The sequence below is a fragment of the Ochotona curzoniae genome, unplaced genomic scaffold (genome assembly GCF_017591425.1).
Source record: "Ochotona curzoniae isolate NIBS_2020 unplaced genomic scaffold, NIBS_Ocur_1.0 scaffold_2476, whole genome shotgun sequence".
NCBI classification, from domain to species: Eukaryota; Metazoa; Chordata; class Mammalia; order Lagomorpha; family Ochotonidae; genus Ochotona; species Ochotona curzoniae.
Window position 1 is genome coordinate 304,773 of NW_024467095.1, and position 23,854 is coordinate 328,626.

General features: G+C 50.6%; 1 protein-coding gene across 1 annotated transcript; it reads right to left on the reverse strand.

Moving 5' to 3' along the window:
* Positions 1-518: 518 nt before the first annotated feature.
* Positions 519-17,780, reverse strand: CPA2 (carboxypeptidase A2). Its single transcript, XM_041002428.1, has 11 exons — positions 17,716-17,780; positions 15,168-15,249; positions 14,412-14,546; positions 13,506-13,601; positions 11,684-11,785; positions 9,880-9,978; positions 8,460-8,570; positions 7,661-7,751; positions 5,868-6,067; positions 3,947-4,031; positions 519-828 (listed from the first exon to the last, which is right to left on the reverse strand). Exons 1-11 carry the CDS (start codon positions 17,778-17,780, stop codon positions 641-643), a joined length of 1,254 nt encoding a protein of 417 aa, XP_040858362.1. The 3' UTR covers positions 519-640.
* Between the last annotated feature and the right edge of the window lie 6,074 nt (positions 17,781-23,854).

Here is a 23,854-nt window from a genome sequence, read left to right on the forward strand (position 1 = left end):
GGAGAACTTTGGAGTTGAGTCCCCACTGGTTATAATTCCCTTAGAATAGAAATACATGACATAAATATGATAAGAAGGTTGAGTTAGTCTGAATAAACTGATTTCTCAGGGTCAAAAGTACAGGTGTGGCTTGATGGAATCACTGATAAGCCTCTCTTAGACTAGACTCTGCTAGACTCTGAGTCTGGTGTTCTTTCAGAATAAAACAGAAGAAATGCACGACCTATGATTCCTTCAGGTGACTGGGGCCTTGGAGTGTGGAAGAGCCAGCCCCAGAAGACCCTGCCATCCCACTGTGGGGATGGGCATAAGTGAGTGCCAAAGCTGGGAGTGTTCATGAAGAACGCATCTCCTAAGTTGGTAACGGCATTTGAGCTAGCAGCTAAGATGCCTGTAGCCCAGGTCGAGTGCCACACGGGGTTAGATACCCAGTTCACAATAACAAAATTTCTAAGGACATTAGAACATTTTACTTGGGATGACTTTTTTTTTTCTTTATTTTTTTTTTTTTTTGAGGATAATGAAGGGGAACAGTGGAGTGGCTTGCAAAAACAGAAGAACCGGAGGGCCCAGATGAGCGTCCCAACAGGAACGACCGTTGTCCTGCTCCGCTGCAGAGCCAGTGCTCATCTCCACACCCCTAGTAGGGGTGGTCCCGCACATGCTCCATGATGGTCTTCAAGCCAAGCCAGGTCTCTTCGGCCGTGGGCAGTATCTGTGCGGCTGGCAGGAGAAAGCCATAGCGGCCCGTGTCCCTCAGCTCCAAGGCAAATGAGTATTTGATGCCAAAATCATAGGACCAGTCAATGCTTCCGCCACTGGCTTGGTCTGAAAGGCAAATGAGAATCGACCTGGTCATGCCTTCGCTGCCAGCTCCTCAGAGACACAGAGCCCCGTACTAAAGACCCTGGCACCAGAGGCCGGGCAGGCTGCAAGACGGCCAGGCTTAGGAAAACTCGGAAGATAATTTGCAAAGCAAAAGGTACATGCATGTGGTCACTCTACTGAGTCTCCCTCCGTGTTCTCCGGCTCTCCCCCTCCCCGGGAACCCTGCCTGCACTGCTGAATGGCCTCCCCTCCAGCTCAGGGCAGCCACGTCCCTGCCTGCCTTTGGAGGTGCACACACTGCTTTCTCCAGAGCAGAAGGGTTACAAATGGAGTGGAGATTAAGTTCCTGCCCACAGAGGACTCTGCCTGAGGGTAGGGCAGACTCTGCTCCAACACCAAGTAGCACTTCCGGTGTCTCTGCAGGTGCCTGAAGCTGATCCAGTAAGTGCACCTGACACATAAGGCCTTTGATATGACAGGCATGACTCAGCCGACTGCCCTGAGGCCCCTCCTGGCAAGGGCAGGTGGAGGTGACACAAAGGGCCAGGCTGAGGCAAGAAAGAAAGAGACCACCTTCCTAAGGACAGTCCTGGGAAAATAAAGGAGACGGGGCAGGCCTCGAGGCCAATCTAAGAGTTACAGGTCAGCTCACCTAAACAGACATGTTCGTATAAGACACCCAAGGGACCCAAGTCCAAACACACAATTCATTTATGTTTCATACACAACTGTGTACTCAGCCTGTAGAGGACTGTACATAACACTTCCCAGGCACACGTATTCTGACTGTGGTCAGGTGTGGAATTTTCCACTTGGGTCACATTGGCACATAGTTTCAGAGTTCGGAGGATTTGCGGGTTAGGGACCTTCAGTCTGTGATACTAAGGACTCCTAAAACTTCAGCCATGACAGCTCTGGTCATTCCTGGTAGGCTGGGTATCAAAATTACTAACTTGGGCTACAACCAACCCCCTTGACACTGTTGGTCCCGCCATGAGGTCAACAGAGGACACAATACAGGCTCGGGGTTAACTCATGACCCTGAAAATCACCAGCAGGATGAACCATGGCAAGCCATTTATCACCCTATCAGGTGCTTCATCTGGCAACAGAGATGACATCACTGCTGATGGGTGTGGGGCCGGGCTGCTTCAGCAAGGCAAAGAACACTCTTCATAGATTGAAGGAGCTAGGATAGCAAAAATGTCAGTTATGATCATAGATATTATTAATCCATAAACAATTATGATCCTCTCAGAAAGACCACGTGACAGATCAGAGTTACCAAGAGCAGAACAGTTCATCAAGAAGCTACCAATACTGCGAAGTGCTTCAGCATAGTCGTATTCCACATACCATCTTTTTAAATCTTTAAAGAAACCAAGAAAGGAAGGAGTGAGCTATCCGAAATTACTTAATGCCATTGTGGCAGAACTAGAACCCAAACCCAAGGTCTCTAGGCTCAAGGTCAAGGGCTTTTTTCCCCTTACCCCTCCCTGAGAATGAACTCATGAGACAACTCCTCTCAGGCCAAACTCCAAGCGCTCTGTGCGGGCAACTGCCCAGGGGACATCTCACGGCCCATCTAGAGAGGCGCATCCCGGCCAGAGCGCAGCAAGTGCTTGCTGCAGGGCAGCATGCCGACCCGGGGCATCCCACTGCTGTGCCAAGGCGCTCTAAGGCAGGATAACAGAATCAGCTCTGGGCAGAGAGGCCGTCAGAACTTGCTGGGCGGTTTCCAAGATATATGCTCATCTGCTTATTATATGATGTTATCTGCTTATTGGAAATCTCTTCAATATTGCTGAGCTCACCAAGAAAAATATACACAACCCAAGCCTTCCAGGATCTACTTTATTGGTAAACATCTCTGGTAAAGTAGGTTTAAAAAAAAAAAAACAAAAAACCTAGATTCCTAGCAATAAAATCGCTGAGCCCCATGTGGGAGTCTCAGTGGTGACTGCACCATTCGGCTCACACGCTGGACTCCAGTCTGAGACTTCCAACTAAGCAAAGGCCTGCATTCCAGTCAGGCTGCCACCATGGTCTTGAGACACCAGCAGGGCCTTCCTCCCTGGAATTTTCCCAATGGGAATGAGGGTAATCCCACTTAGATTAAAGTTTAAAAGGTCCCATATCTCAACAGACATAAACAAAGAAGTCTTCTTAAGGAACAGCATTTACAAAGACATAAACACAGCTCCAGAGCCGGCCCTGCCTTGGGTAAGGAGAGCTGGTCGTGGGAACATCCTCCAGAAAGATCATCTGGTTGGAAAAGGAGTTTGTGCAAACGTGCTAGCAGCAGCGCGGTTTAGCAAACAGCTGGGGCAAGCCAAGGGCCCAGGAACTGAGCTTCCACAACACAGGAGTACAACACACCCCAAGGGGCAAAGAGACCACCTGGAACACCAGCCTCTCACCCAGGAGTGCCAGGACCCTGCACCCGCGTGGGAGACCCAAAAGAGCTCGTGGTTCCTGGCTTTGGATCGGCGCAACTCCGGTCACTGCGGCCACTTGGGGAGTGAACCAACGAACAGAAGATCTTTCTGTCTCTCCTTGTCTCTCTAATTCTGATTTTCCAATAAAAATAAATAAAATTTACTCCCGACATGGCCATTATTTTCAACTTGCCCTCCTCTCTTCACCCCACATGCTGCACAAACAGCTCTCACAGAGCCGACCCACAGAAGCACCTGGGGCCCCTGGCACAGCCACGCCCACTCCGTCCCCACGCAGAGCCCACTGCATTGCTCAGGGTCTCATGGAGCTCTCACTTGGGAAAGGAAACTTTGGTAAGAGAGCATGACTTAGGGTCAGGCCTTGATGAACACTCACTCATAGGCAAGGACATTCCGCATGCCAGGAGTAGCTGGTAGCATCCGGAGAAGCCTAAAGAATCTCCATAGCTCACACACTGAAGGCTTCTTTGTTTTAGATTTCACACAGTGAATGTCTCACGGAGGAAACTGGGGAAAGCTTGGGTTCCATGTATGAAAGTCTGTCCCTTCCATACCAAGACTTCTAAAAGCTGTGAGCCAGGTTCACAGGGCGCCTGCCAGCTTAGTGCATCATTGGTAGAAAAGAACAAAACAAAACTGTCAGTGTAGCAGGAACTTACAGATAACTGAGCAGATCGGTCCCACTTCGTACTTGGTACCATACAGACTGGCCAGCGACTTGGCAGCTTTTTGGCCTACTTCATTCTAGAAGGAGAAAACCATAGAAAGATGAATGGAAAACACTTGTCTCTTGGAAGATTGCTTGCCTAATAAAAGAACATGAACTGAGAAAGCTCTAGTGAACCGGCCCCTGAGCATCTGGGGTGGAAACCTTCACCCTTGTTTCAACAGCTTCCCAGAAACGTGGGCACAATGGAAGCCACGATGCGGCGCCTCCCGCGAGAGCCACATCCTGGGGAGAGCCACATCCCACGAGAGGCACAGCCCACGGCTCATCCTTGCCCCAGCTCTCCAGGAAGGGCGGACAGAGAAGACCCACAGATCGTTTCCTGACCCCAGGAGGTGTTCAGGAAGTTGATTCTTTTACTGCTGTTGTTACATTCCAACACTGGCTCGTTTCCCTGTGACTGACTTTTTCCAAGAAGCAGAGCTCAGCAAAATACTTTCCGTTATTTGAGGGTTCCAATTTTGACTGATTGAGGCTTTACTGTCCTTGCAAGGGATAAATGTGAGGTCGTGAACTTGGGGCCAGGAGGAAAACTGTACAATCACCAGCTGAGGAAAGCCTGGCTGCGCAGAGGTCTGGGGGAGCCTGGAGGTTTCAGTTGACAACGAGCCCAATGTGAGTCAACAGCACTGTGCTGCACTTCTGCCAAAAAAATCTACGGTGACCCTTGAGTGCAGTCCCAGATGGGCACAGGCTGGAGGGGCAGAGCTGGTCGCGCTGTGCGCTGCGCTGCAAAGCCCACACGTTTGTCACCCACTTCCACAAGCGACCTGTGCGGGACACGGCTGCCGGCAGGCTGAGGGCATGGCCACGTGGTCAGCACTCACAGGAACTGGGGCTTGCTTTTGCTTTTGGTTTTAGGAGGAACAGAGAGCACTTAAGGAGTACAAGTTACTGGGCTTCGAGTAATGACTAGCTTCACCTCTCACCACACAAAAAAACTGGCTCAGTAGCCCCAGATGATAAACCAGAGCGGAATGTAAGGAGAAGCCCCGGGGACGAAATACACCCCGATGCACAAGGTCCCCTCGGCAACAGGAAGCCTTCCGACGCTGGGCTCAACGGCGGTGCAGCAAACAGCCACAGGTTCGCACCACGTACAGGATCAGCAAGGTCTTCAAAAAGAACCCGACAGGTTCCTTCCAAGCCTGTCATTGCTTTCGCCCTGAAAGAGTAACACTTGCCGCCCCAGCAGGCTGCAATGCAGCAGCTGAGGAGGAAGACAAGTGTGGCTTGGAAGCAGCGAGTCCGCTTCTGCAGGAGCTTGCTGACCAGAAAATGCTGGGGTTGCTCAGAATCTAAGGAAGCACGCCTCAGAGCCCAAGGACGACCACTCGCTGGTTTCTGCTGGGGAGAGCTGTGGCGTAGCTGATCTGTCATCATCTGACACAAGGCTGCTGCCCGGGCGCCATGCCCAAAGCAAGAGAAATGATGAAAGGAACCAAATCAGGGCAGGGAAACTGGGCCTTGGGCACACAGGCACAAGGTCACACAGCCAAACAGCCCCAGGTGCAAGCACACCGACCTAAGAGCCTCACACCCAAATCCAAGCGGCTTTTTTCCCTCCCTTATGCAACAAAAAGAACATTCCAGAAATCATGAGGGTTCTGTTCAGGTAGATGAAGATAACAAGAATCGCTTGATTTCTGTTTCACAGGGAAGCCACACCATCGCCTCAGCAGCTTGGGGTTGGGTTCACTAATGCTGCGCTCCCCTGATCGCCTGTGGCCGGCATGCCTCCCTCTTAGCGCCCACCTTACTGCAGAAACCTACTTGTCCACACAACGTTGGACAAAACTGGAATTACCTGTTTTGTCCTGTTGCCACGCTGGAATTAAATTTCCGAAACTCACCAGCTCATCGAAGCTCTCTGGCTTGGCACACTTGTAGCCGTAAGGGAACATGAGCAGCTGGGAATAGCTGTGCAGGGTGAGGAAGGCTTTGACCTTGCCGTGATTCTTGATGAACTCCACTATGGCTTGCACTTCCACTTCTGAGTTGGCACTGGGTCCATGGTAGGAATCAGAGCAAGGGCTGCTACTGGCTCCAGGGCCTGATGGACGCACAAGAGCCCAATGAGTTCACCGGAGGGAAGAACCTCTGCAGACCCGCAAGCCCCTCCTCTGGAAATCAGAGCAAGACCCGCACTGTTCTACGACTAGTGTCTTCCCAAGGGCACAGCCAGCAGACCCTTAAAGGAAGTGAACCTAGACTAATCCCTTTTCCTAAAAAAAATGAAGGAAGAAAGATAAGCTTTCTACACTGGGCATGTGACAGTGCAGTTGCTCCTGGCTGGGATGCTGGCACCTTCTCTTAGTGCCTGGTTCAAGTCCCAGCTCCTCTTCTTGTGGTCTAGCTTCCTCCTTCCATACCCTGGGCAGGCAGCTAGTGCTGGCCTCAAACACATGGCGCCCTGCCACCCGACTGGAATGCTTGGATGGAGTCAGGGCTCCTGGCTTGGTTGGTCCAACCCAAGCTGTAATTTGGGAAGTGAACCTGAAGATGGAAATTTCTCCATCTTGTCTCTCTTCCTTCCCTCTCTCTCCCATTCTCTCTCTCTCTCTCTGCCTTTCAAATAAAATGAACATGGACAAATAAGTTATAGTTCCTCCATATGGCTGGAGGGCTATCAAATTCAAATCACCTCCTCTCTCTGGGAGGGATGCTGGAAGGAAAGCGAGGTTTCATTTTATAGATGGAATTCCTGCACTGGGTGGGAGTTGCATTAAGTTCACAAGCTGGGATCTCGTCCAATTCATAAAGAGTCCGAGGGGAGAGGATCGTGCTCATCTAGACTCCAAGTCACAAAGCCCCAACGCCCACAAGCGCCGACGTCCTCCTGCCAAGAGGACCCCGCAGCTGCTCGCCCAGCCACCTTCCGCCTTGACCCTGAGCGGCCCAAGGCGCAGCTGCGGGGCCAGCGTGGGCTGGAGGGGCTGTCCTGGTGTAGCACCTCCGAGGGCACCGTGAAAGCTGGTTCCCCCCTCTAAGTGACAGAAAATGGAAACTCAACTTCTGTTGCCTTACGCCAAAATAATTTCACAGGATAACAGTTGTGGGGGGTGGGCAGGGGAAATAGCATTCAGTGGCTGCGTTTTGTTCAATATTTTGAGTCTGGTGCGCTAATTTTGCTTTTTCTTCCTTATCCTTTAAAAAAAAAAAAAACAGGTGCTGGCAATGAAGGCAGCTGCCCTCACCCACAGGCCTCCTTTACAAACACTGCCCTTCTGCGCGGCGGGCCCCGGCGCTGGGCGGCAGCTCCGGGCCTCGGGCGAGGCCAGCGAGGCCAAGCCCGCGCCCCTCTGCGACGCCGGGCCCTCCCGCCCGCCGGCCAGGCCGGGCAAACGGACACCAGGGTCCTTCCCGAGTGTGTCCATGTCTGCCTCTCCCGGCGTCCTCGCGTGACGTCACCGCTCGGCCGCGACCAGGAGCTAGCGCCCCCTGGCGGCGGCTCCCGCCACGGGGCCTGCGGGCGGCGGGGCAGAGCGTGAGGAAAACAAAGAGGGGAGAGCCCCGCGGGGCCGCGCCGCCCCGAGCTCTGCGGGAGCAGCGCCCGAGCTCTGCGGGAACGGCGCTGGGCTGTTGCTGTGGGAGGGCCTCACACGCCGGCTTCCGGCCTCGCCCGGCCTGCCCCGCCGCCCCTCACCTCCGAATCCCGCGTCCCAGTTCCGGTTAGGATCCACGCCGACGCAGAAGCTTCCGGACGCCTGGGACCGCGTCTTGCGCCACATTCGATTCTTGAACATCCAAAACCCAGAAAGAGCGAGCGGGCGCGGGGGAGAAAGCCCGGTCAGCCCCGGGTCCCTCCCGCAAGGCCGCGTGCCCCTTCCCGCCTGCGGGGTTCATGGCCCCCAGCCGCACCCCCAAATGAGTGTCCGCTCCGGAGAACCCCGTTTGTAAGAGCGGACTGGGGACACTGGGGAATTGTGGGGCTCCCCGGGGAATGCACGGCAGCACCCTGCAGGGCTCGTCCACGCACTCCCGCCGGCTTTGGCTTTGTTGTTTTTTCCTGAGTGGCCTGTAAGAACGGCGTCGGGTGGGCGGCTTCCCTCACAGCCGGCCGTCGCCCGGCCGCACCGTCGGCGCTGCAGGCACGAAGCGCGGGAGCGCTGAGTTCCAGTAGACGCGGGGTCACGGTTGCCACAGTGGCATTTCGTGATGAGATTTGAAAGGGGGAGTGGGGAGAGAGGCCCACGCCACGGCCCCTTTTAGTGACACTGCAGAGGATTTCCTGCGACAGGACGCTAAATGCTAAATGCCACTGCGATCTGTCAGCAGGTAGCATCCGCTGCGCTCTCCGTCAAACCCCGGATAATGGGAGCCAATCTGCTAGGTGACCCGCGGCTGGCGGGGGCGGCTGAAACGGGGGCGGGAGGCTCGGACCGCGGCTGCCGGCCTGAGGAGAAACTACTGCGGTTGGTCTGCTCTGAGCAGCTGGGACTTACTTCGGTGTGCGAGAACACGTAGCCGTCAGGGTTCGTGACGGGCAGCAGGAAGAGGTCCAGGGTGTCCAGGATGGACGTGACGGACGGCTCACTTCCGTAGTCGGAGGCGATCTGCACGGAGAGCACAGACGGGCAGCCCGGGCAGCGGGGAGGCCTGCGGCCGTGCCACCTGGGCAGCAGGGCTGCTCTTGGCCCCCCGGAAGCTGCTGCCCCGTCCCCTGCCGTGCTCACGAGCTCGACTGGGCCTAGACTTTTCTTTCTGGTCAACATCATTTACTGAGGAAAAGATTAGAGCTCGCGGATCCATTCTTCACCCAGAGCAGGAACCATCTATCTGTGCTGCCGAGGCGTTCCGCGGCGATGGGCCATCGCTCACGTAGCGCCATATGCCAAGGAGAGATTCTCCGATATATGGCAGAATATTCTTTAATATTCCCTCATTCCTTCCCCCATACTCTCTCTCTCACACACACACAGCAGCTTTCCAAAAGAACTCATGACCAATATCAGATGTACTGAATACACTTAGGCTCTGCTTAGAGACAGACCACTGCTTAAATTCCATTTTGGGGAATTAGATTCTTTTTTTTTTTTTTTTAACTTGCAATCAATTGCAGTAGTGTTGAAGTTTCTACTGGATTAAAATGTATTCATTTCCTGTGCTCAGCCAGCCTAAGCATTATTATTCAACTGTTAACTATCCATTTCCTAACACCCTAAAGGTAACCGCATTTTAATTGAAGGGAAAAATGTATCAGTAGGCGTGCACGTGGTTGTACATGCTTGAATAATCTGATGTGGATTGATTTCCTTTGCTCATGAATTAACATTCTGATTTATAGCATGTCATTTTGGAACTACTTAAGAAATACCAGACCAGGTCAACCAGCTGCTTGTCCTGACTGATGCCAGCGAACAAGTGGAAGGCAGTGGTTGCTACATCCTGACTTCAAAAGCAGATGTGGGAAGTTTTCAGGGCTACCCAAAGACCCTTAACTAATTTCCTTTTGGATCTCTGGGTCCAAGGAGGCTCTTCTCACACCTGACTATTTTGCTCTCTAATCCTCCCTTAACATTTTTTAGATTTCTGGCACCTTGTGCTGCAGCCCTCGGAGTTGCGGGCAGCAATGTGACTTTCTCGAACCTATTCTTACACTGAACTCTGCCTCCTGGGGCCCTGCCCTGCCTCTCAGGATCTGGTCTAACTCGCTGTGGCTTACCACAGAGTTCCCAGTGATGGCAGAGTGCCAGGACACTGGATGGGGCAATACCAAAAAGGGCGGGATGGGTTTGTTTCCTGCCTGTGTGCTAAGAGAAGGCGTGACCCACAGCGTGGGCTGCCAGGACCACGGGGACTAGTGTGTGCCTGGTGAGCCTGACCTCAGACAGAAAGTCAGTTAGGAATTCGGAGCAAGATAACCTTATTTGCTATCCACAGCGCAGTAGCTTGTGTAACCCACTCTCTTGCGTGGATCCCCGCATCGAGCCAGATGGCCGGCTTGTCACCTCCGGTGCTGAACTGAAAAGCAAGCACGACAAAGTGACCAGCCTGTCCTGGCCCCTCCACCCGCACTTCCACCTCTGGCCGCTGTGCCCTTGATGGGTTTGGAACGCACACAGCTGACACTGTCATTTGTCTCATCAAAGGCAGATATTCGTTTAGCCCGCCTCAGTTTAGACACGGGCTAACAAGAGGGACCTAGGCTTTCCTCCCTTGCTGTTTGTTTTTAAGCACAATTGTGATGTCTGGTGTAATGATAGGAAATGTGTTCATAGGTTGTAAATGGAAGCAGACAGGTTTTTATTTTAAAAAAAATGATTTCATGTCTATACTCTTATATTTTTACACCTGAACACGTGACAAGGGAGAGGGAACAGAGAAAAGGAAAAAGCAGTTGAAAACTAGACAATCAAATGCAATGTGATCAATAAAAAATAATATAAAAAAAGAAATTGTACCACAAAATTCAAAAATTCAAAATAAAAATTTAACAAAAGAAAACTAGACAAATATATGAGCTGTTGTCCTATAGAAAAACTGAAACTGTAGGGATTTGTGTTGTTGGTTTTGTGCTCTTTTCCAGATGTACGTCATGGTTTTGTTACAAAGAAGCTAGTGATGGCCTTCAGTCCTGCCCACGGCGGCAGGCTGGCCCAGGCTGAGCCAGCGGACTCTGCCTCAGCTGGAACAGTGCTGGGGGCCAACTGGAACAGTCAAGGGGGGAGGAAAAGATGGTTTTTGCACCATCAGCTTCTATCTGCACGGCCTTTTAAACACAGTAGATAAGACCAGCAAGAAATGTAAATCTTTGCTTAAAAATTACATTTCACGGGTTTTGAGCAGAAAGCGCGCCGTGCCTTTTCCTCCAAAGAGCTCCAACGGAAAAAGCAGAGAACTTTCAACACCGCATGATATTGGCAACCGCCAGACCACCCGGGGGGAGGAGGGAAAGCCAGGAAAACTGGGGGGAGGGGGCGGGAAGGGAGGCTGTGGTAAGGAGCAGCGAGAAGAGGGAGCAGAAAGAAAGGGGGCAGCTGCACCCCGGTTTCATCAAGCAAGCCGACTGCTCTTGCTCCGAGGGAGAGGCCCTGCAGAGAGCCACGCGCCCGTCAGACAGCTGTTCCCAGCCACACGTCCAATTTACTTGTGACATTCCCTCCCTCTCTCTCTTGTTGTTAAAAAACTCTTTCTAGGAGACCTGAGGAAACAATGTTCACTCTTTCAGGGCAAAGTGGAACAAGGTGAAATGGCGGTGCTTCAGGCTGTGGGCTGACACGCACTAACCCGGCTACCGCCTAAATCCTGACTGCCTGGGCTTCAGGCAGCCGGCTCGCATCCTGCACACCGCAGGATCTTTCATTTTCATGCGGCTAGCTTGGGCAATTACTTGGTGTTGTTGGGGTGTTTTTTTCCTGCTTTGCTTTAACAGTTAGAAAAGAAGGAGACAAAGATTTAAAAAAAGGAAGCGAAGGTCTCCCACCTCGATGCATTACACACCACCTGGCTTCCCGGTCCTACCGCCCACCTCCCTTGCAAGCATGCATCCATCAGGACCCCAGCATTAACTCATTGCTGGAGCCAGCTTCTGCCTGGGCAAGGAAAGAGGAAAAGAGAAAGTATTGCCAAAGAAGTGCAGCGGGAGGAACACTCAAAACCAGCAAGGTCCAGTTAGGAAAAAAAAGACCTGAGTTCTAAAAGCCGGAGCTGCCTCACAGTACCGCACCTTGAGCGCGTTCAAGGATCGGTTTTCGAAGGAAGAGCCGATGCGCACTTGGCTCACTAGCCCCGGGTGCTCCGCCACAAGGTTGTTCATTTCCTGATAAATCTGCAATGTTTCAATGAATAGTCATTTGCACATGAACGATCTAACCCATCTGCTACTGACTTCACTCCCTCTGTCCACCCTGGCCCCCGGTGGGCACTGAGGCCCACACGTGAAATGCCCTCTCTCAGGGCTCATGGAACCCCCACTGGAAATGAGGCTGACTGCAGGCATCTGCAGGGATGGGATATGAGGGAGAGGCCACTTTGCTGCTGCAGTTTGCTTTTGGCCATTTTCTGCAAAGCCACCCGGCTGGTGTCTGGTTGGCTTTGCTCAGCCCCTCTTCCATCTTAGCTGCAGGCTCTCCCCCATGCAGAGGACACAAACAGCAGTCACTCCCGGGACAGGAGCCTGGACAGGGATGCCAAAGCCATGGGCGGCCTTGCCCCCTGTCTGCCAAGAAGGATGCCCAGCTGTGCCCAGGCTGGGACCTAGCCTGGCCTGCAGGACTGACTTGTGGAAGTGGCAGGTCTAGCTGTACTAGCAGCCAGGGCATGGAGCAGGTGGCACTGCAGGGGAGGTAGCTGTACTAGCAGCCAGGGCATGGGGCAGGTGGCACTGCAGGGGAAGAGCAAGCGTGATTCTCTCTCTCCTCCCTCTCCTGCTCTTGACTCTGTGCAGGCCCAGATGAAAACCCTTGCAGCTGGACATATTTCAAACTCATTTTTTGCGGGGAAGGTGGATTTTTGACAACACCAGTTGGAACGCTATGCTGCATATCACACAGTCTGACCCTGTACTCCAGCACATAAGCATGTCTGGCCGTGAAAGAAGCTAACAAGTCAGCTCGCATGTTTAGATCACATCATGTTGAACTCCCAAATCAATTACGGAGAAAAAAAAATTTTTTTTCAGAAAACTTTAAAATATTTAAATGCCTGGTTTGGAAGCTTGTGGCCTTCTCTGCAGCGCCTGTCTGCCTCCTCCCTTCACTCCTAACCCCCTCCAGCCCTCCCCCTGCCTGTCCTCCTCTACCCCACTGACTCCCAGGTACCACCAGCACAGGGCTTTCTACCCTGAGACATGGCAAGAAGCAGGTGTCCAGGGGCTCCCTGACTCCAACATCAGTCCATTGGCTTGGTGAGTGGCGCAGGTCAGAACATAGCACGAGGGGTCAGCATGGTGGCTCAATCAACTAATCCTCCAGCTGCAAGTGCCAGTATCCCATATGGGCGCCAGTTCATGTCTTGGCTGCTCCACTTCCTATCATGCTCCCTGCTTATGGCCTGGAAAAGCAGCAAAGAATGGCTTGGATCCTTGGCCCCCTGTACTCATGTGGGAGACCCAGAGGAGCTTCTGGCTACAGATCAGCTCAGCTCCAGCTATTGTGACCATTTGGGGAGCGAGTTAGCCGATGGAAGATTTTTCCTTTTCTGTTTCTCCTTCTCTCTGTAAATTTACATTTCAAAAAAATAAATCTTTTTTTTTAATGAGCTAGGTCAGAGATAAGAACAGGAGCCATTTGTGGGTTCATTTAAGACAATCCACAAAACTTTCAAAAATAAGTGCATAGCTGTTGAGGAGGCTGGGTGGAGTTCAAGTCCTGCAGGAAGTCAGTGACCGTGACGCTGGCAAGGTTAACTTAAGGAAACTTGGAGGGATCCAGAGTAGTTAGAGATGACTGCCAAGAGGTATAATCATCATCTCTGTGGTCCTAATTGGCAGAAGAGAGCGGCCAATTTCTCTGACGCTCATGGTGAAATGTCTATTTTAAAACACCTACCTCTTCCAAGGTATGGTAGGCACCAAAATTGAAGTTCCCATTCCGTTCTCTTCTCCGATTCAGTTCCATTTCTTTTTTCTCTTTGTCCAACAGAACCTAAGATAAACCCATTCTACAGATGGTTAGTTCACGTTAATGTATTTCAGTCAACAGCTTTGAAAGCAGCAGTGTCTCTCGGGTTTCTATACCCAGCTCTCCTCTCCCCGTCCTGTCTGTCCTTTATCTGGCAGCTGTATGAACTGGACTTCCAGCTAGCCAAGTGTGGCAGAAAAAGGGAGTGCACACTCCCATGGCCCATACTATATTTCTGTGAATTCTTGATCCAGGCTAACCTCTAATTAAAACAAAACAGAAGCAGACATGCGGCCTGGCAATTAAGACACCCATGTCCCATGTTGGGTTTAATTCATCCTCCACTTCCTGTCTTGGGCTTTTTTCTGAAGTAGACCCTGGAAGGCCTCAAGCTCTGGCTCAAGGTGTTGGGTCCCTGCTCGCCAGCTGAGAGACCTAGTCACCTTTCCTGGGTACCAGCTTCTGCTTAGCCTGGCCTGGCCCCGGATGCTGCAGAAATCCGGGGAGAGAACTAGCAGATGGCCACGCTCTGTCTCCCTTTGTGACTTGCCAATAAATAAATAACTTTCAGCTGATCTTACTTTTGTTGTGTTTTGGCTAACACCCTTCAGTTTGCACTCTAAATGCCAGATTCTTGCCTCTTTTGTCCTTTCCTTTCCATTCTTTGTCACCATATTCCAGGGGACCAGATGCAAAGCAGACAATGTCTCCTCCTCCCAGCAGGGTGGCCCAGGGGGTCCACGCAGAACCCGGAGGGCTGGCCGGTCCCCCACGCTGGCCCTACAGTTCGTGGAGAGCAGCTAACTCTGCAAGGCTTCCCCATGGTGCACTTACCTGAACATCGTCAATCATGATGGAATAAGCAATTCCCTGGGACTCCAAGAAGACTCGGACAGCCTGGGCACTGACAAAGGGAACCCGGACATGCATGGCGGCCCCTGGGGTGGTGGGTGATTTCCAGACGTCAAGCTGCACAGGGCAGAAAGCCAAGGTGAGGAGTGGGTCACTCTGGGGAACGGGCAGCTCGGCACAGATAAATTTCAAGGAATTCCTTCTGTTTTCTCTTGAGTGTGGGAGCTAAAGTGACTGGAATCGCTGTGACAGCACAACAGGGTTTTTAATTACCCAAGCATTAGTAAATGTGTCATAGTGCCTTCTTCTATGACTAGATATTAAAAAGGGCCAAAGAAAAATATGCAAAACTATGGCAATTTTTTAAAAGCTGGTGTACAAGTGATCTACTTCCTTTCATAAAATGCAAACATTATGACATGTTTTAGGAAAGCACTAATGCGCTCGAAGTGTCCAATGGCATTCCAAGGTAACTTTCCCATTTGATCCCTTTTCAACCTGACAGCTAGATCAACAGTATATGTATTGTTTCTTAACAGGGCAGTGAGGTACAGGCCGAGGTGGGGGAACTTGTGCCATGCCATGTGTGTGGACCTAGAGCCCAGGTTTTCAAAATCCCATTTCACAAGTTCACATTCCACATTGTGCCAGAGAACTCAACATGCAAAAGCAGCTCAAGCGCCCTGTCTACCCAGGAAGGCCTCACTCCCGGAGAGGGAGCCACGTGAGGCTGGGTACCTGGAGATGTTCTTCAGCCTCTAGTTGCACCAGCTTTTGAATTTGTTCTTCATTGCTCGGTATGATCTCAAGAACTTGGTCTCTGAAACACAGAGAACACAGACGTGAGCTTAGCAGCGTGGTTGGAAAGCTGTTTCTGCCAGCTTCCTGCCAGTCTGGCCTTGGAAGGCCAGTGTGCCAGTCGACGTCTCGTGGACCGTGCAGAAACTCCTTCGGAGTGTACTGACCCGGATACCCCAATCAGGAAGAAGCACGTGGCTTGGTTTCCACAGGGAGCCGTTATCTAGATGGTGACCAAGAGGCGTGCGGGCTCCCAGCAGCAGGCTTGCCGGTAAAGCCACCTCTCTGCTTAATGAGTGTTTGTCAAATACCACCTGCTGTTCATGAAGCAAAGCCTTTTAAGACACCTCTTCCTGCTTTGCAGAAATAAGTTAATAGAAAGTGTAATCATCCATCTACTGTTTGTAAGAGGAAATGAATTCATACCTAGGTAGACCTCTCTTTGATAAAGATCCATTTGTTAATTTGTTCACTGGCTGGAGAGTTTTTTGATGTTGTGTCTTTTTACATCCCTCGGGATCCCATATGGGTGCCAGTTTGTGTTCTGGATGCTCCACTTTCCTCCAGCTCCCTGCTTGTGGCCTGGGAAAGCAGTCAAGGACAGCCCAGAGCCTTGGGACCCTCTTTCTGTCTCTCCTTCTCTCTGTAAAATTTGACTTTCCAGTGAAAATAAATTTTAAAAATCTTTTTTAAAAAACACCATTAATAGATAACAAATTTAAAAAACTATATTGGGGTCCGTATTAAACCTAGATCACCTCTTACAGGAGCACTCTAATCCAGAAGCCCAAGTTCTAAAAAGTCTGTGATTTTTTTCTATTCCTTGGATTTCCAAAGGTATTTGATCACCCGGCTTTTTGGATGAAAAATTTCAGCTGCGCCGTTAGTTCCCCAGAATACTCCTCAAACAAAAGCCATGCCGCTTAATGGTGACGCTTAGCCTAGTGGTCAAGACACTCGTTACACACCTGTGTCCGAGCCCCTTGGTTCAAGTCCTGGCTCTGACTCCCAGTCCAGCCTCCTGGCTGAAGCAGCCAGACTCTCACCACCCGTGGGAGAGACCTGGGTTGGGTTCCCAAGTCCCTGCTTCTGCCCCGGCCCCTTGCAGTCATTCAGAGACAGCTCACTCACTCTCACTCTCTTTAACCACTTGCGCCACCGCGCCGGGCCCTACTCACTCTCATTCTCACGCTCGTCATCTCAAATAAGATGGGGTTTGTACTTTCACAAATGAAAAAAGCAGTGCTGCCTGGGGCCTTCACAGTCTGGGCAACCACAGGATTTCAAAGCAAAGATGTGTCCTTCAAAGCCAGAGGAGGGGCCTTCTGCTGCTGAGGCCCCACTGCACACACACACACACACCCTGGACCTGAACTTGGGGCAGGAGCCACGCTGAGCTGCAGGGTACAGCCTAGAGCCCTACTCCGGTAAAAGGCCAGCAGTCGGCTGACACCCGGCACAGGGAGGCAGGGAGCTGGATGTCCCCACATGCTGAGCATCAGAGGAACATGGGGCTAGGTGTGTCCTGGCTTGTGACAATGCATGATCCAAAACGGAGTCACTGCTGTGACATGCACTCGCATGGCGCCAAGGCGTGGAATCCAGCCACAAAATGGAGTAAATGGCTCACTGCTAACTGCAATACTTTTCACTTTTGTAACTTCTGCTTTGCTTGCCAATACAACAGATGTGTGAGACTGTGCAAGGTCACCCCTGCGGCCTTCAGCACAGATCTCAGCTCCCAGGAATCGAGGTCCCAGTCTGGTTATCTCACAGGTGGCTCCAAGGCCTGAGTCTCGTTATCTTAACTGCAGGACCAGAGAAGAGACAGACACAATTGTCCAGCCACAACAAGCCATTGTAGACTGCCCCGTAAAAACTGTCAACACCCGGGGCCACACTCTGCTGGGGGATGTTGGTGCTGTTCTGTCGGGCTACCTTCTCTCGTTGTAATAAAACTTTGTTGTGACTGTCACTGGTGTGGGTAACACTCTTTTAGGGGTCAAGTAGATGCAGCTGAGGGGCCGTGGGGAAGAAAGGAAGCAGATACAGAAACCGTCCGCAGGCCGGCCAAACAGCCAGCCACAACCTCTAGAAAATTCCACTTCGCCACTGCCAGCTGTGGTTTGCAGTGTAACTTCACAGACGATGGCTGGCCAGCTTCGGGCAGCCAGGAGAGTGAATCCACAGATCGCACTCACCTAACAAAACCCCTAGCTTGTCCTTCATTCTCGCGTGTCGCAGAGCCCACCCTGGCTGGTGCGCTGTATGCCCGTGATTGCAATTGTGTTCTTTCTGTCCAAACCAACTTCCTGCACTGGAGAAGTGCCTCTGTGGCTTTGACTTTGAAGGACTCCTTGCTGCCTTTCCCATGACTTCACCCCTGTTCAGTCTAAGGAAACGACTCTGAAAATTATAAGGAGCAGGTGAGAAATCCTGTAAACCAGTTAAGAACAACTCAAGCCCGCCCCAGCGGCAGTTAACTTACCCCACAAACGCCTCTCGACAGTAGATGTGTCCCCAGAGGGCAGCAAAAAGCAGGATGAGTCTCATGGTCACGGCTTTTCCGGAGGCCAGGCTCCACTCCTTTTCGGACTTCATTTATAGGGTGGGCAGCGCAGGTTGACCTGTTGGCCCGCGGAGAACTCAAGTCAACTCCCAGCTGGTAAAATTCCCACCTGTATTGATGACCTGGTCAAGGTGGCCAGCTCCACCTGCATGCTCTCAGCCGTCTGTACAGGTTCCCATCGCTGGAGCACAATAACAAACTTCATGGGAAAGAAAACAGAATTGCCAGAGCCTACCAAGGACAAATCAGATATTCATGATTTAGAACACAAAGTGCCACTAGCTTCACCCTGTGATGGAAGCCAGATTAACAGACCAAGGTTAGAGTCCTTTCTGGGTCTCTGACAAAAAAAAAAAAGGCAAAGCATTTATGGTAATTACTCAGGCATCCTGTCCATCACAATCCATTAGTTTGGTCATTTGTTTATTTTTGCAATGTTTACCCTGAAACACTGTAATCAGCCAGGCAGTGTGCGGCTGCGCAGGGTCCCTGTGGAGAGCCTGTTCCTCGCCCTGCAGTCAAACAGCACAGAAGCCCTGGGAATATTCCATTTTGCTCCTTCTCTAAAGTGATCTGCCTGCATTTGTACCTAATTGATATCCCTTTGCTTTTCCCAAAATGAAAAATCTCTCTCCGATTTTAACAATAACATGGCTGGCTATGGAAAGTTTGGATTCAAAAGAAGTGTTCTCTGAAATCACCACCAACTCATCCAAAGTAAATCAATCAGAGCCTGGTTTTCCGAGACTTTCTCCACTTCTTAAAAAAACAAAAAACCACGACTTCATTTCCTATGATTGTTTCTTTGAAAGGCATGGATGGAGAGAGAGACAGAAATCTTTTATCCACTGGTTCACTCCCCAAACACCTATAACAGCTGGGGCTTTTTTAAAGACTTGTTTATTTGAAAGGCAAAGTCATAGAGAAAGGGACATACAAAGAAGAAACTTTCCAAACGCTGGTCACTCCCCCAAATGGCCAAAATGGCTGAAGAGTGCGGGCCACATGTCTAAGCCAGGAGTCTGGAACTCCAACAGAGCTCTGACTGGGGGGGCGGTGCAAGTCCTGGGGCCGCTGTGCAGGAAGCTCACGTTGCTGCAGAGCAGCAAGGGACCCCAACAGAATCCCCCATATGGGTTTCCAGCATTGCAAGCAGCCTAGTTTGTTGTGTCACAGCACCAGTCCCAACATCCAAGTTCGTATGGAAGATTTGGCTGTCCCCTACGGAATTCCACCACATCACAGTATGTCAAACATTATCATCCAAAAAAGAAAGTGCTAGGAGTAAAAGCAGGCCAGCAGTTACAAACAGAGGACATTCCACATACTTGAACACTACAAATCATACGTGATGCCTAAAAGCCATATGGATGTTTATTACTCTTTTTTAGAAACTTGTACCTAGTTGAAGCCAGCTGTTGAAGCCAGGAGTCCACAATTCACATCCCCTACATGGGACATGAGGAGCCAAGCACTGCAGCCACGCATGCTGCCTGCACAGGTGCACGTCAGCTCGGGTCAGGTGTAGGCTGGACCTCAGCTCAGCCCTCCAACACAGGATGTGAGCGGCCCAAGCCACGTCTAACCCAGTGTGCCAAATGCCTGCCCCTAAGTCGTTTTTTTCACACAGTGTTTCTTAGACAAAGGATTTTTTTTTTTCTTTTGGAAAGTAATCTTTCCAGATCTGCATTGACCTAATTCTGCTGTTTATAAGAAATTGCGCATAGCAGCGGGAGCTGTGGCCTCGAGCTGTCACCTGGGGTACCCACATCCCGTACGGGAGTGCCTAGGAGCCAGTTCCGCCTCTGCTTTTGCTTCAGCTTCCTGTAAACGTGCCCTTTGGCAGTGGATGGTGGCTCCTGTGCTTGGGTTTCTGCCAGCCATGCTTGAAACCCAGCTGGAGCTCCTGGCTCCTGGATTCAGCCTGCTTCACCTCTGGCTGTTGCAGACATCTGGGGAGTCACCCAGGAAACGAAGAAGCTATGTGTGTGTGTGTGTATTTATCTTGCTCTCTCTCTCTTTCTCGTCCAAATACATGAACAAATAAGTCCCTTCTACTTTTAGAAAGAACGCACTTGTATTTTTAGGAACCAAATTGAATTACATTTAATCATCCACACACATTATATTCAGCTAAGAGCCAATCACAAACAGCTACAAAGATTTCCATCCATCCTCTGCTCCGGATCCTTCATCTGCACACACTTCAAATTTCAAGTTCCTGCCTGAAGGGGAAATGCATACGCACTGTGTTTCTGGTCTGAGGAATCCCAGGAATAAGGGCCAGCGTGGTGGTACAGCAAGCTAATCCTTCTCCCTGCAGTGCCAACATTTTATGGCACAGGTTTATATCGTGGTCGCTCTCTGTTGACGGCCTGGAAAAGCAGCAGAGTTCAGTGTCTGGACCCGACCGCATATCAGGGACCTGGAAGAAGCTCCGGCTCCTGGCTTCAGAGGCTGCAGTCTGGCTGTTACGACCATTTGAGGGGTAAGCCAGCAAATGGAGGATCTCTCTCTCTCTGATTCTGCCTCTCAATAAATAAATAAATTTTAAGAAAAGGAAACAAGGCATAGGATTCGTTTGACTTTTCATTCTCTCGCGATTTAGCAAAGACTGTGATCCCTCCTTGCGTGCGTGGCAGCTCTCAGACACTCCATAGTTCGACCTGTTGAAATGAATGCGGTTGGAGAATTGATGAAGTCTTCCAGGAGGCTAACACCGGGCAGGATGCCCACCACCCTCCTCAGAGCACCTGAGTGCAGTCCCGGCTGTACTTCCTCCCTCCGGACCGCCAGGGGCAGCAGCTAACGGGACAAGACACCGGCTTCCTGCAGCTACACGGGAGATGTGGCTGGAGCGCCTGACTCCTGCCCCACTGAAAGCTTTCCAGACACGATGAGGCTTAGCTAAGCTTTAGGGCCAGCAGAATCTGCCAAACAGAAGAATCCGTGTTTCTTGTGGTAGAGAAACATGAGGTCAATGGAGCATGGGCCACACACACAGAGCTACGTTAAAGGAGCAGTCTTATGGGGCCAGTGCAGTGGCTCAAGAGGCTAATCCTCCAGTGACAAGTGTTGACATCCTGTATGGGCACCAGTTCATGTCCCCGTTGCTCCACTAAAAAAAAAAAAAAAAAAAAAAAAAAAAAACGGATTTGACAGAGAGAAGCAGAGGCAAAGAGAAACATTTGCAGTCTGCTGGTTCACTTCCCAAGTGGACACCATGGCTGGAGCTGAAGCCAGAAGCCAAGAGCTTCTTCCTGGTCTCCCATGCAGGATCTCAAGACTCTGAGCTGTCCTCTATTGTTTTCCCGGGCCACAAGCAGGGAGCTGGAGGAAAGTGGAGCATCCGGAACACAAACTGGCACCCATATGGGATCCCAAGGGATGTAAAGCAGGGGTCCAGCAACTGAGCCATCGCACCAGACCCTACTGACGTCACTGTGTTTATCCTACGTTCATCAGCCCCACATCAGACCCAGCACTCTGATCCAGGACGGGGTGTCTCCACCGCTGTGCCAAATCTCCATCCCAAAGAAACTCTACTATTAAAATAAGCTGCCCTGGGCCAGTTCAGCAGCCTGGCAGGCTAATCCTCTACCTGTTGGGGTGGCATCCCATAAGGCACCAGTTAGGGTCCCGGCTGCTCCACTTCTAGTCCAGCTTCCTGCTTGTGGCCTGGGGAAGCACGCATGTGAGAGGCTGGAAGAAGCTCCTGGCTCCTGGCTTCAGACCTACAGATCTCCAGTACTGCAGCCATTCCGGGACTGAACTAGCAGATAAAGGATCTCGTTCTCTCTCCCTCTATATACAATTCTACCTTCCAAATAAAAGTAAATAAATCTTTGGACCCAGAGCAAGCAGCAGCATCCCATATGGGTGCCGGTTCTGATCCCAGCGGCTCCACTTCCCATCCATCTCCCTGCCTGTGGCCTGGGAAAGCAGTCGAGGACGGCCCACAGCCTTAGGACCCTGCAGCTGCGTGGAAGACCTGGAAGAAGCTCCTGGCTCCTGGCTTCAGATAGGCTCAGCTCCCGCCATTGTGGTCATTTGGAATAAACCAGCAGACGGAAGATTTTTCTTTCTGTCTCTCCTCCTCTCCAGAAATCTGCCTTTGCGATACCAATAAATAAATCTTATTTTTAAAAAAAATGAATCTTAAAGAAAGAAAGATCGTCGCATCTTCTAATTGGTAGTCGAGTTTAATTGGTAGGTGAGGCAAATCTGCAGCAAAGGTGAAGTTGCCACTAAAAATGATGTGACTGAGAATACCAAGAAATTTGAAAAGATTCACAAAGTGTTAACGTTTCGTGTTTTTTAAAGCAGCTCTGGTGGTGGGCATGATGGCACACTTGGTTAAGTGGCCACTTGGATAGCACAGCACCGGAGTGTCAGCTGGAGTCCTGGCTGCTGAGCCGGCTTCCTGGCCATGGCCCTCTCTGTGCGTATCTTGGTCTTTCTTTTTCAAAAAGTAAAAACAGCTTATAAAAATGAAATATGCCATAAAATTATTGGAAGAAAACACAATAGTTAACCCAGATCATATTGGAAGGAAATACAATAAATTTACCTAAAGGTCTATGTGATTTTTTTTTAAATGGTAATTTTTTTACATTTTGCTTAACTTTTAAGCAAGACCCAATGTCCCATCATAATGCTGTGGAAAACCATTGCACCTTAGTCCCCTATTGGTTTTGTTTCTGTCCTTGATAGTGGTCTGGCTTTCATTCTAACCTGTGGGTTTCCAGTTTGGGTTTACCCCACTTGCCAGCCTTTTGGGGTTCCCCATAGCTTCCCACCCTGGCAGCTCTCTGCTGCCCCCTTCTGCCCCCAGGAGACAACCACCGCCAACCCATTGCACCCCCATGCACTGGACCCCTGCCTGCACCTCGTGCCAGCCACGGTAGTTCCTTGAGTTTGAAAGCCCATTATACACTTTCTCTCCTCTACTAAAACAATCACCAAATAGACTCCAAAATCATTCGTAACTTGTAACCCCAAACTCAGAAGTCCTCCAAGTTCAAGCGCTGCTTGTCTGTTTCAGGAGGAGTTTGAGACTGCGTGTTGCCTTCTCCGTTTCTCCATCTTTTGTTTTCATTTCTTTCTTCTTTTTTTAGGGATTTATTTCCTTTTATGGGAAGGGCAGATTTTCAGAGAGAATGAGAGACAGAGAGATCTTCCGTCTGCTGATTCATTCCAAAAATGGTTGCAATGGCCAGAGTTGAGCCAATCTGAAGCCAGGAGCTTCTTCTAGGACTCCCACACAGACGCAGGGTCCCAAGACTTTGGGCTGTCCTCGACCGCTTTCCCAGGCCACAGCAGGGAGCTGGATGGGAAGTGGAGCAGCCAGGACAGGAAGCAGCTCCCATTATGGAATGGCACCCTTGGAGGTGGAGGATTAGCCAGTCGAGCCAATGTGCTGTCCCATCTCTCCTTCTTCAGCAGTGTCCCATTCAGGTAGCCCCAGAATGGACCCTAAGACTCGTTCTCTCATTTATGAAATTGTTTCTGCATAACAGTAAACTCCAAAGATGACGGAGGCAGAGTTTATCTGTTGGGAGATCCTTGTCTCCGTGAGCACTGGCCAGGGACACGGTGTGTGAGTACACACTGCCAGCTGTGGCCACCAGCCACACAGAGCTAAGGAAATTCACTCGGGGGTGCTGCAGAACTGATTGAAATTTTTTTAATTTTTAAATTTAACAAATTAAAATTGAAGCATTGGAAAATGTTTTTCTTTTACTCATGCTTTATTATCTTGGTGGAACATTTCAAATCTTGAAAATTGCCATTGAGTTCAAAATATACTATAAAACACATGCTAGATTATAGAGATTTAGTATGAATATTAGAGTGTAAACTATCTCATCAATAATTTTTATATCTAGTAGCCAGTGTTGCAGCATAGTAGGTTAAGCTCACAACACCAGGATCCATACTAGAGTGCTGGTGTGAGCCCCAGCTGTTCCCCTTCCAATCCAGAGTCTTGCTAATGTGCGTAGGAAGGCAGTGCAAGATGGTCCCGGTGCTTGGGTCCGCAGCACCTGCTGAAAGACTG